The sequence below is a fragment of the Ursus maritimus genome, unplaced genomic scaffold (genome assembly GCF_017311325.1).
Source record: "Ursus maritimus isolate PB19 unplaced genomic scaffold, ASM1731132v1 scaffold_32, whole genome shotgun sequence".
Lineage (NCBI taxonomy): Eukaryota > Metazoa > Chordata > Mammalia > Carnivora > Ursidae > Ursus > Ursus maritimus.
This window is the reverse complement of record NW_024425786.1, coordinates 23623224-23635812: the sequence shown is the minus strand read 5'-3', so window position 1 is coordinate 23635812 and position 12589 is coordinate 23623224. Positions and strand designations below refer to the sequence as shown.

Genomic DNA, 12589 nt, shown 5'->3' with positions numbered 1-12589 from the left:
TGGAATAAGGCCCCTCAGTTGGGCATCTGTAAATGTGGCCCGGGCCAAGGCTGTCTGTGTGTGGAGCTCGCCATAGCCCGACAAGGGAGGTGGGCATCGGCATCGGCTGAGTGGAGAACCAGCCCACCCACTGGGACCATAAAGCTGCCGCTGGAGGTGAAAGATGGGTCTCCCCGCCACAGGGATGCGGACAGCTGTGGAGACGAGGCGGCAGGACTGATTTAAGGCAAAGAGATGGAGGGAGAGAGAACGAGAAACCGAGTCAGAGAGTCAGAGATACAGAGCCAGAAACAGAGACACGGGCAGATAGAGACAGGAAGAGACTGAGACAGGGTGAAGGAAGCAGAGAACAGGGCAGTTCGAAGATATAGAGAGACAGGAGACAGGAACATGTAGATACAGAAAAGGGGAGAAAAAGACAGAGCCCAGAGACACAGAGATTCGGAGTTAGAGATGTAGATCTCCAAACAGAGGCACACAGGGGAGTTAGAAGCAGAGGTGAGAGGGAGCTGCAGAGGGGCTAGAGTCCCAGGGAAGAGGCATGCTAGAAAATCCGACGGTGACACGGACACAGAGAAAAAAGGGCAGAGACCGTGGGAGATAGCTAGAGTCATGAGGAGACGGGACAGAGACACTCAGAGAAACCAAAGGAGGCAGAGAGTGACCTTGGTCCTCTGGTCTCAGTCTCTCCTCTGTGGCCCAGAAGCTGCACGCGTGTATTTCTGCACGTGTGTTCACTCATGCCTGTGCTAGTGCGTGATATCTCCTGTGGGGGCGCGTCTGCGCCCAAGTGCTGGGACAACGCGGCGTGCGTTCACCCACCACTGCACCAGGGAGGCCTCTGGGGCGCCAGGCTCAGCGGTGGGCAGGTGAGTACCTGTGGACAAGGCCCCCGTGGAGCCTCTTGCTTATTAGTAGAGAAAGACAGTACACACACACACACACACACACGCACACACACACGCACAAATACTGCAGCTATGCAGAGATTCAAAACAGATTCATGTAATCAGGAGCGACTGCGGAGTCCTCTGGATCGGGTGGTCTGGGAAGGTCACTCTAGGAGGTAACTTTGAGGTGAGACCTTCAAAGAGCAGGCCCAGCAAAGATCAGGGGCAAATCCTTCCAGGCAGAGGGAGGGGCTTGGGACAAAAGCCCTGAGGGGAAAATCCAGGCCAATTCAGGACTGCGAATGGAAGCCAGTGAGTGGGGCCCCAGCTTCTGGGGCGAGGTGGCTGGACAGGAAGGCAGAGGCCAGATCGTGAAGGATTCTTAGAAAGACCAAGGCAAAAATTTGGGGTTTTATTCTAGGTGACATGAGAACTAGAAAATTGAAGCAGGAGAGTAGACTTAAAGCTACAGATTTGGAAAAGCCTTGCTGGCTGCTGGGAGGGAGGTAGGGGTTGGGAGTCTCCTGCAACAGTCCCGGCAGAAGCCGGTGTGGCTTGGGTGAGGGTGGGGAGGAGCCGGTGGGTGCAGGCTGTATTTTGGAGGTAGAGTCAACAGGGGAGGAACCAAGGATGACTCCTAGTTTTTCGGCCTGAGCATCTGAATGAATTACGGTGGCATTTACTGGAATGAGGAAGACAGGAGGCAGCAGATCTGTGGGGAATAATCAGGAGGTCTGTTTGGGCCATGTGTGATAGGCGTGCATGCGTGCATGCGTGCACCTGTGTGCCCATATGCCAGGGCCCAGGTATGCATGTGTGTGTGGGGGGTTCAGACCACCTCCACTCGGCTGCATGGGAGCTCCTGGGCCTGTCCTGGGACAAGGCCCTGTCTGGGCTCTTCATTTTCCCCCAGCTTCCTGTGCTGCCCCTGCCAGATGGGGATTCCCCGATGGCCAGCTGGGACAGTGGGGTGGGCGGCCCTGGGGCACGGCTGACATCTGGGCGCACTGTGCTAGGCCCAGGAGGCCTTGGTAGCCCCACCCGGCAGCGGCAGTCAGGCTCCAGGGCAGCTGGTGGCGATTAGCAGCATTGATTACCTCGTGGTGATGCCATCTGGGGCGAGGGCACTGAGCCCGGCCCCACAGGAGACCCTGCTTGCTGGTGTGCGGGGCCCTCTGGGGCTGAAGCATGTAAATGCGTGCATGGTCAGTGTGGGAGCCGCCTGTGTCTGTGTGCACGCACGCGTATGCGCCGTAGGTCTGCAGCTCTCTCTGCTCGCACCTAGGGGTAATTACACCTGTGGGCACGTCTGCGTGTCTGCGTATGCTCGTGCAGACATATCTGTGGGTGTGCATACCCAAGTGCATGTAGGGCTGTACCCGTGCGTTCTGAGAATTAGGCACCTGTGTTGGTGTATGTCCAGGGATGTATTTCTGTGGGTTCATATGTGCTCACATATGTGTCTCTGCATCTGTTTATGGGGAGGACTATCGTGTGTGTGTGTGCAAACATAAGTGTGTCCATGTGCATGTGAAGTCTACACGCGTGTTGTGAGAGAGCGTATCTGCATGCTCCTGGATGTGTGCACACACGCGCCGCAGGGAGGAAGGGGCAGGGGCACCTTTCTAGACTGTGTCTGCAGTGTATCCAGGCCTAGAGAGCACCCCAGGCTTGGTGGATCTCGGGAGTACTCTTGGGGTGCTGCAGGGAGATACCTGGGTTCCCCCTTCTCAGGTCCCTCTGGCTCTGGCTGTTCTGGGTCCACCCCTCCCCTCCTGCCTGGTAGTGCCTGGGTATGAACAGGGGGAAGGGCGGGAGTCGCCCAAGATGGCCTAGTAGTTAAGAACTTGCGCTGTGAGTGCGGGCGAGCTGGGCGTGGGTCCCTGTCCCACCGCCTCCTAGCCCTGTGAGCTTGGGCAAGCTGCATCGTTCCTACGCTCCAGGTTTCCCCAACTGTAAAACGAGGATAAGAATAGAATTCTCCCTCCTGGGGTGGACGCGAGGAGTAAAGGAGTCAGCCTATGTGAAGTTCTTAGCACAGACCCTGACCTGTACGTGTTGCCTATTACTTCCCAAATGCCCACCTCTGGGGCAGCACCCTCTGCCTCCGCACTTCTCAGGCCCGAGTGCCCAGAAAGCCCCACCCCTCCGCTTCCCGCCTGCTGAGCTCAGCACTTCCCAGGCCCCACCACCGTCGTTGTAGCCACATCTGGGACGGCTCCGGGCTCCCTGGGGCCGGGACCACAGTGGGGCTCCTCTGTGGGCTTGGTTGGGGTTTCCGCTGACTCAGCGCCTCTGGCTCTTAAGGCGGGAAATCCCAGACCTGCTCCCGCCTCTCCGGGGTTAGATGGGGCCACAGGTCTCCGGTTCAACCATGTTGCTTCTACAGGCAGTCTCCCCTCATCAGGGCACCCCAGTTGCTCTCCCCTCCCCCACATTCATTCTTCCCATTCGTGGGCCTCTTGAACCCCGATTCTCCGTAGATCCTCTGCCCTTGTGCCCAGAAATTTGTTTGCTACCTTGGGCGGGGTACCCTTGGGAGGGTCACCTGGATCACCCCTGGTCTCTGGAGAGAACTAGACACCGTACCTGCTCCTTTTCACTCACAAGTCCCATTGATGGTGTATATGCTTGAATCCCAGTCCCCACACCCCCACCTCCTGCCAGTGTTCATGGTAATAATGATAATATCAGTGAATATTTATTGAGCTCCTTTTTTAATATAATATTTTTATTTCTTCACAATCCTAGTGTCTTACAGCTCTTCTTTTGGGTTTTTTTTTATAGCTATTCTTGCATGTTTATTTTTTTAAGTAAACCGGACCCCCAAGGCAGGGCTCAAACACTGGATTCCAAGATCAAGAGTCCCAAGGTCCACCGCAGAGCCAGCCAGGCGCCCCATATGGAGCTCCTCTTTTGTGCCAGACCCTGTGTAAGCCCTTTGATAGACTTCCACCCATTTCCTGCTCCCAACAACCCTGTGAGGTATATAGATCATTATCCCATCATACAGATGAAAAAGGGAGTCCGAGTTAAATAGTAAGTTCCAAGCCACAAAGCTAGAGCAGAGGACAGGGACTGGAGCCCTTCTGACCTCGGAGTCAGGGAGAAGGGAACCTGCTGGGCTCCACATCTTGGGACATGAGGCAAGGGCAGAACGGGTTAATGTAGCGCCCACCCCCCATCCTGGGAGGAGCCCCTCCCGTTTCAGTTCAGACCGAGGAACAGACTGACTGGAAATGTGAGGCTGAGAAACTGGAAAAAGCTGACCGAGGAGGCCTGGGCAGTAGCCACGTCACCGCTGCCACGGAACTGGGGAGGAGGGTCTGCAACCCCCCGCCCGCCCTCCCCAGCCTTCTGGAGGCCCAGCCAGGAGAGGGGAAGGGGGTGGCACCGGGGAGGCCCTTCACGCTCCGGCCGGGCCCTTAAAGGGCCGGCCTCCCCGCCCCCTCACCTCCGCGGCCGCGGCCGGCAGCGGAGCCCCCTCGCCGGGCAGCTCGGGGCACGCAGGGTCCCGCCCCGCTCGCGCCAGAGCTCACCTGGCGGGGAAGCGGGCGGGGCGGGCGCGGGCGCGGGGCCAGGCCGGGAGCGGGGCCGTGCGTCTCGCCGGCCGCCTCTGCCACCGCTGGAGCCCCCTCCCGGCTCTCGCTCCCGCCTCCCGCTCGGCGGGCGGGTCCAGCTGTGTTCCATTAGCGGCCCTGGCGAGTCCCCAGCCCCCTGGAACCGCCCCTCTTCCCCCACCCGGAGTGGCCGGCGGTCCCGGGCAGACAGGCGCGCGTTCGCTCGCGGGGCAGCATTCAGCCCCCGGAGCCAGCGACCTGGGAAGCTGGGGCTTGGTGGCCCGGCAGAAGAGACCGAGGACCTCCCTGCGGGCCTGAGGAACCCAGGCCCCGCTCCCCCCGGCTGGCTGCCCTGGGCTGCCTGGATTACTCAGTGAGGTGGGGGATCCCCAGCCACGGTAAGTGGGGGTGGAGTGGGCCGCTTCGGGGCTCTGGGCTGAAGCGCCTCTTCTGCCTCCAACTTGCTGTGTGACTTGGGCCAAGTGGCATCCCGCCTCTGGACCTCAGTCGCCTTCTCTAGCGGGGAGCTCTAAACTCCATCCCAGTTCTGCTCTTCCTGCCCCCAAACCTGCGCCTTTGTATTAGGATGGGATCACATCCTTGGAAGCTTCTGTCCTATCCCTGCAGCCTCTGCTCTGGCTGGGGCCAGGGGGAGTGGAGGCCTGAGATGAGGAGCAGGAAGGGGACAAGCACACCGATATTCCCGCCTCCACATGCGTTCACATGCCTCCCACAGTTGGCAGCCCTTCCACTGATTGGCAGGACGGGGAGGCCAGGATAGGGTTTTGAGTGATGAGATGTGCCCACCACTAGGAAGAAGCATGAGTGGGGTGGGGGAACAGTTCTGCCTCAGGAACAAGGGGATCAGGGTCCTATCTCCAAATATAGTGAGGTGAGGGACCCTTCCTACCCTCACTCCCTGTTCAGGACTGAGGGAAGGGAAATAGAATTCCATAACAGCTGGGGGGAATGAGGTCAGACTTGCATAAGAACTTCCCGACAGGAGGGCCTACTGGAGGGGTAGTCATAGGCCGGCTATGCGCACGTGTGTGTGTGCAAACTGGTATGTCTGGGTAGATGTGTCTCTGCGAGCAAGCCCGTGTGCAGGTAGATCTGTATGCACGCACTGGCACAAATGGGTCTGTGTGGATATGTGCCCGTGTACCTGCGTGTGTCATGCTGACACCTGAATGACTCTGTGTGTGCACGTGCGAGCTGCCTGTCTCAGGGGAGGCCGGATGATGTATGGGTCTGCTGGCCGCTTGCTGAGCCTGCATTGATTTATCTGGGCCCATCCATCAGGCTTTAATAAAACTAAAAGACGAGCATCCATCAGCGGGGGAGGGTTGGCAACAAGGTCCTGAGCCCGGTGACCTGCTCTCCCACCCACCATACCCATGGGGAAAGCTTCCTTGGGCACACCCAACTCTGTGATACCTGCCAGGACACTCAGCCCCTGACCTCGTGGGTGCCTGCAGGATTGTCTGGCTGACCTGGGTGCAGCTAGCCAGGTACCAGGCTGGTATACAGCAATGCAGTGCTATCCAGGTTGATAAAATATTGAAATATTTCTAGTGTCCTGGTAAATAGCCTTTGTCTCGAGGCCCCTCACTATCCCAATTCACCTGGCCTTTTAGGACCTTTTGGATCTCTCCTTAATCCGGCAACTATCCACTGGCGCCATCAAACGCTGCCCGGACCCAGAACGGTCCCGCCAGCGTTCTGCTCTGGCTGGTCGGCGTCCGTGCCATACCGGTGGTTAAATATTTTGAGTATCACCCTGGCCCAAATCCTAGCCCAAGGCCTGTGGTTGGGCCTCTGAGAGGGACTGATGCCTGGCCAGGCCTCCTGCCACCCCAGTACTAGGGCCTGGCTCCCGTGGGCCGGCTGCTGCTTGCCTGTGGATCATGCCGTGGGAGCTCAGGCATCCAGCTTCACGGTGTCTGTGGTTTCCAGGTGCTGTGGCTGTGGCCGACCTCTCCGGACCAGGATGTGGGCGTCTTGGGTTCCTGGCTTGTGGCTGCTCAGTCTCTGGGCCACGTGCAGCCAGGGGGCAGATACAGGTGAGGTGCCACGTGAGGGTTGGGGTGCCGTCGGCCTGTGCCTGGCTCCCTGAGATGCCGGGGTCCCATGTACATGTGTGACCGTGTGCCTAGGGCACGCGAGCTTTATGAAGAGTCGGAGGGTGGGCTCGGGGTGGCCCGAGGCGTTGGTGCCATGTGCGCCGGAGGGTCTGTGTGCTTCTGTCTGCATGTTTGTGCCTCTCTGAGCCGTTCTGCTTCACGGAGTGGATCCGTGCAACTCTACCCATTCCTCAGTCTCTGTGTGTGCGAGGACACCCTTCCTCCCTGGCACATAAGCCCATCCTGTATACACAGTGCCGGCCGGGCGCGTGAGGTCCCTGCAGAAGGAAGCTGCAATTTGAAAGAGGCCCAGGCCTTTCCAGTTCTTTTCATGGTGGAGAATCCATCCTCCAGCCCACGTGCTCCTCCCCCTCCACGCTGGCCCTGGATCCTGGATAAAGGGCCCGCCTCGAGGCCCAGACGCTGGATGGGACAGAGGGTGCAGCTTTCCAGGGCCCAAAGCCAGAGGAAGTTGACCGGGCAACTTGCCCTGTCCTGCTGGGTGCCCTCTGGGCTTCGTAGCTTAGCTGCCCAGCTGAGCAGAAATAGAACTCCTAGAACCCGAACCGAGCCGAGGGAGGCTGAGAAAGCAGGCGCAGCTGTGAGAGGGGAGTGCACCGGGGCACACGTGACTGGCCGCAGGTTGTGTGCGTACATATGTGTTTCTGCGTGTATGCGCGTGTGCCTTGCTCTCTCCCTCACCGGGTCCCCTGGGGGCTGGGGCAGAGAATTTCAACATCTGTAAGGAATCTGGGCCCATTGCCAAGGGATGAGTCACCCATTGCTGCGGCCGATGCTGAAGACAGTGATACTCTCTCTGGCCAGACCTGGGGGAGGGAGACTTCAGAGGGGTCACTGGACTTAGGGATCCAGGATTCCTGCTTCCGGTTAGGCAACCAGGGAGTTCAAAGCCCAGCTTCTAGGAACTGTGTCCATTGTCCTGTCCCGGCTGTCCCACCTGCAGTGATGGAAAGGCCTTTTGAGTCTGGCCTTTATCTCCTGTTGTAGCACCTTCCCGGACATTTTGCTCCGTCAGCGCTAAGAGGAGGGAGGCCCACGGCTGCCTGTCTGTCCCTTCAGGGTTTTGGAGACCATAATTAAGCCATCCTCTCCAGCAGGCTTTATCCACTTCATATACCCTGTCTGGAGCCCCAAGGTCCTGGGAGTTCCCTTGAGCTTATGGTCCCTCCAGGCCCTCAGTCTTGTCTTACTGTTTCAGGTGAAAAGTCATTCTGTTGGTTCAGACTTGTGTCTGGTCTGCTTTTCCATTTTAGATGTAGGAAGTAAACCCCACCCACTCCTGAGAACACGTGTACCAGCTGCACATGGCATCCCCGGTGGCACAGGCATCCGTAACTGACACGTGTGCAGACATGCTCATGGGCTTGTATATAACACAAGCATGCATAATGTGATTTTCTTTACCCTGAGGTGCCCCCTGCCTCCTGCTTGGGTAAATATGCAGGAGGGAGTACATGTGTCTATCCAGCTCTCTGCCCCATCTGAGTTCTAGGGCTGCTCAGAGTTTCTTGTGCTCTTTCTCTTGCTGACCTGCCCTCTGACTTGGAATCTTGGGGGATTTGGGTTCCAGGAGTTCTGGTCCTATTCTGCTATGAATTCACTTCTCAGCCTCTGGGCCTCCGTCTTCCCATCTATATACTGGGGGTCCTCCTGGCTCCCAGGGCAGCCAGGGTCAGAAGGCAAGAGGTGAAAGCAGCCCCAAGGCAGGGCCTGGTTAAAGGTCCAGAATGGGGAACAAAAACTTGCTTCTCTCCAGGTTCCCCAGGAGCCTGGACTCTTCAGCCAGACTCCACTGAATGGCCCACTGCCAATTCCCTTCCAGGTGAGCAATGCCCACCTTCACAACAGGAAGGACTCAAGCTGGAACACAGAAGTCATTTATCGACCAACGTGACCGGTGAGTGCCCATCTCATTCTGCTGTCCCCCCTCTCCCATCTTCCTGGAGTGGCTGTTACCCCTTCCTCACCTGCCCAGGTGAGCTCTTCATCTGGTGTCTCCCCCAAAGGCTTTAATCTCATCCGCCGACTCAACCTCATGAGAGCATCCGCCATCAAGAAGATCCGCAACCCCAAGGGGCCCCTCATCCTGCGACTGGGGACAGCCCCACTCACCCAGCCAGTGCGGTAAAGGCCCCAGCGTGACCACTGGGAATTAATACTCCCCAGCAACTCTGGACGTGGGGCCTAAGCCCAGGGGCACCTGTGGGTCATTTTATCCCACCCCTTGCCGGGAGTCAGCCTGGTTTCCACCCCTGGGGCTTGCAGGGTAGGCACAGAGGAGATGCGTGGCACACCCTCCTTCTACCCCTCCCCACCTCTGGCTGGCAGTCAGGGGACAGGTCTATATCCTGTGGGCACTGTGAAGACCCCAGGAGCGTGTGTGTGTATGTGTGTGTACACGTGTGCACCCACATGTGCCTGCAGGTGAAGTTCAAACTCCCACAAGTCCCCAGGGGGTCTGGCCCCTGCTTCCCTCGCCAGCCTCACCTTCCAAAATGTTCCTGTTTCTTGCTCGCTGCTCCAGTCACGCTGAATGCTTTTTATGCTTTGCCAGCATCTCTTCTCCTACCCCAGGCCTGGTTGCCCTGGATCCCAGGGCATCCTGGGTTCCTCGGAAGAACTTAACCACAACTGTCACGAAATAGTGACATAGTCATCCAGGGGATTCTTTGTTTAGGGTCCTACCTCTCCCCCCGCCCCCATCAGACTTGAAGGCTCCACGAGGGCAGGAACCTTCTCTGTGTTTGCACCACCCTTATCCCCAGCAGCCAGACCCACCTGGCACATAGTAGGCACTCAGTCAATGTTGGTAGAGCGAATGGACCTGTACATGCATGTGTCGGTTTGGAGGTGTGGGCCTGTGCGTGTCTCACGTCGGTTCGGCAGTCCTGAGGGCCCAGGGTGGGCAGCAGGTGGTCTCTCCCCTGAGCCTCAGCACCCCTCCCTGCTCTACCCCCAGACGAGTATTCCCTCAGGGCCTCCCCGATGAGTTTGCCCTGGTGCTGACACTCTTGCTGAAGAAATACACCCACCAGAGCACGTGGTATTTATTTCAAGTGACCGATGGAGATGGGTACCCACAGGTGAGCTGGACCCCACCCCCTGTGCCCCCCATGGCTCTTGGGGCATCGAGCAGCTTGTGAATTCTGGGGCCTCTCTGCCCCATCCCCAGCACCCACCCTCGAGGCTGCCCCCACCCCAGCAGCTCCTATCCCCTTTCCGAGTGGGCTGCTCTGTGGCCCTACCAGCTTCCCTCTCTTTCTGGGCTTCAGTTCCTCTTCCTGTGAAATGACCCGGAGGGCCCCGAACTTTGCCATACTGAGCCCGAGGGGCTCTGATTCTCTGTCCTGTTCCTTTCCCAATGCTCCACAGATTTCCCTGGAAGTCAACAGCCAAGAGCGGAGCCTGGAGCTCCGGGCCCGGGGCCAAGACGGCGACTTCGTGTCCTGCATCTTCCCGGTGCCCCAGCTCTTTGACCTGCGCTGGCACAAGCTGGTGCTGAGTGTGGCTGAACGTGTGGCCTCTGTGCACGTGGACTGCACCTCAGCCTCCTCTCAGCCTCTGGGGCTCCGGCAACCCATACGGCCCATGGGCCATGTCTTTCTGGGCTTGGATGCCGAGCAGGGGAAACCCGTCTCGGTGAGTGCTAGGTTGGACGCTGGCCTCTGCTCCCATGTTCTGGGAGCCTGAGTGAGCTCCCTGGAATCTGTATCTGACCAGCTCCTTCCCTGGCTCGGAATCCTCTCGCGGTTCCCCACTGCCCTCCAGATGCAGCCTACACATATCAACCTGGCATTCAAGGCCCTTCATGGTCTGTTTCTAGAAATGTCTATGGTATCTTCTTCCTTTACATCTGTCTGTATGGCCTAACTCTAGTCAATTCCTTCCTCGTCTTCGATCTCACCTGCTGCTTTCCTGCCTGCTCGCCTTTGCCTCTGCCGTCACCTCCACCTGGAATGCATACCCATCTGCGGAATATCTACTGGTCCTTCAAGGCCCGGCTGAAATGGGGCCTCCTCCACCCCTGTTCCTTTGGGCCAAAGCGAACTTTTCTCCCTCCTCTCCGTCTTTCCTGCATGTGAAGCTCTGGTTTGCTTTTGGCGACAGCTATACCCTGATGGTCTCCCCGGGAGAGACTGGAAACCCTCTGAGGGCAAATCCTGGGGCGGAGCCACCCCAGGGCCCCCCGGGCAGCCAGGACACTGAGCTATTTGATCAATGAAGTGGGAACCTGACTTGCGTGTGTGTCCCCTGCAGTTTGACCTTCAGGAGGCACACATCTACTGTGACCCAGAGCTGGTGCTGGAGGAGGGGTGCTGTGAAATTTTACCAGGCGGGGTGAGTGGCCCAGCTCCGGCCGAGCGGGGAAGATTTGGGGCGTTTCCCAGGGGTGTAGTGTGCTGGAGATGGGCAGCCAGGACGCGAGTGCACTATCTTAGGATAAGTGGGTGGGTGGGTGGGGTCTGCCTTCTGTACTGACTCCAGCCCTTCCTCCGTTCCGGACAGTGTCCCCCAGAGACCTCCAAGGCCCGCCGGGACACCCAGAGCAATGAGCTCATTGAGATCAATCCACAGACTGAAGGCAAGGTCTACACCCGCTGCTTCTGTCTAGAGGAACCTCAAAACAGCAAGGTGGGTGGGCAGGGCAGGTAGACACGAGCACAGGTAGGTACTGGTGGGACTGAGGTCTAGCACCAGGGCCAGTTGTGCCTGGGGGAGGGAGGGCCCCGGAAGCCCCACCTGTCTATGGACCACCCCTATAGGATTCAGAGAGGCGAGAGCCCACTGGGTGAATCTGTGTCTACCTGCACGTTGGCATTGAGAGATGTGCCCATCTAGCTCCGGCACTATCCAGCCCCTCACTGATGTCACCCCAGACCCCTCTGGTGAGGTCAGGACCAGGCTTGCACCCAAAGGCAGTTTCTCCAGGACAGGGGTATCTGGGGTCAGAGGCCAGGCCACACTGCTTCCCTCCGGGCTTGCTCACTCTCCCGGGCCCAGCCCCAGCCAATGCCAGGCTGATCCTACGCCCAGCACCATGGCCAGCTGCCCTCAGGTTCTTTAGGGTGACAGGGAAGCCCAGTTAATCCTTTTGCCCCACCCCCAGGCTGGGCAGCCTCCCTGCCCGCTGGGCATCGTGCCCAGCCTTTGGCTGCAGGAACACAGGATCCCATTGATTCATGGTCTTGTTTTCTCCGACATCACGTGGGTGGGAAGAAGAGGAGGGGGCCTGGGGGAGTGCCAGGGGCCTGAGCAGGCTCTCGATGCCTTGGGAGGTGCCAACCGAGGGGGTACCTGGGCCCATGCCCCTACCTGGGTGCCCGTTTCCAGCGTGGGCCCCTGCACTACCCCATCTTCAAGAGTTCCTTTTTTACTCCGTCTGCCCAGGTGGACACCCAGCTGACAGGAAGCATCAGCCAGAAGGCAGAGAGGGGAACAAAGGTAGAGATGGTAGGGGGAGGGCAGGGGGCGGAGTTCACGGTGCCCTCGGTCTGCTCTCTGTGCCCTCTGTAAACCCCTTGAATAAGCCACTGTACTTCCACACTCTTCCCCCTGCCCCCACTCCTGGACAGAGCTTGGGATGTACAGGTGCCAGCTCCGAGAAGGAGGGGTGAGTGGGGGCGAGACATACAGTACCTGGCACAGTGTAGGGCACCCGCTCCTGAGGGTTCTTGGGTAGGAGTATTGGAAGCAGGCTTTGTAGCCTTTGCTTCCTGCCCATTACCATGCCCTCCCTCTTCCCAGGCCCGTCAGGAGACAGCAGCCGATGAGGTAAGCCTCCCATCTAGACTGGCAAAAAGAGCTTGGTTGACGAGGTGCCAGCATGAACCCTTTGGACAGGTTTTGGGGCACCAGAGCCTGGGCATGGGGGTTTGGGATGACTACAAAACTCCCAGTATTCCTTTAGTGCTCCGTGCTGGGCCGGGTCTGCCTGCTGCCTCTCCTTGGGTGGGTGGAAATGGGGGGGGGGGGAGTCCTGGACACTCCTGCTGAA

The 12589-nt window shown here is 58.6% G+C and overlaps 1 protein-coding gene across 2 annotated transcripts in view; it reads left to right on the top strand.

The window, feature by feature from the left end:
- Positions 1-4744: 4744 nt before the first annotated feature.
- COL16A1 (collagen type XVI alpha 1 chain) overlaps positions 4745-12589 on the top strand; it is a 51337-nt gene continuing 43492 nt past the window's right edge. For both annotated transcript variants that reach the window (XM_040619170.1, XM_040619169.1), the window contains exons 1-10: positions 4745-4848; positions 6407-6513; positions 8417-8491; positions 8601-8718; positions 9554-9677; positions 9967-10233; positions 10852-10932; positions 11101-11226; positions 11983-12036; positions 12340-12366. In XM_040619170.1, the coding sequence (XP_040475104.1) occupies positions 6441-6513; positions 8417-8491; positions 8601-8718; positions 9554-9677; positions 9967-10233; positions 10852-10932; positions 11101-11226; positions 11983-12036; positions 12340-12366 (945 nt within the window). In that variant the 5' untranslated portion in view covers positions 4745-4848; positions 6407-6440. The remainder of the gene's footprint in view (positions 4849-6406; positions 6514-8416; positions 8492-8600; positions 8719-9553; positions 9678-9966; positions 10234-10851; positions 10933-11100; positions 11227-11982; positions 12037-12339; positions 12367-12589) is intronic.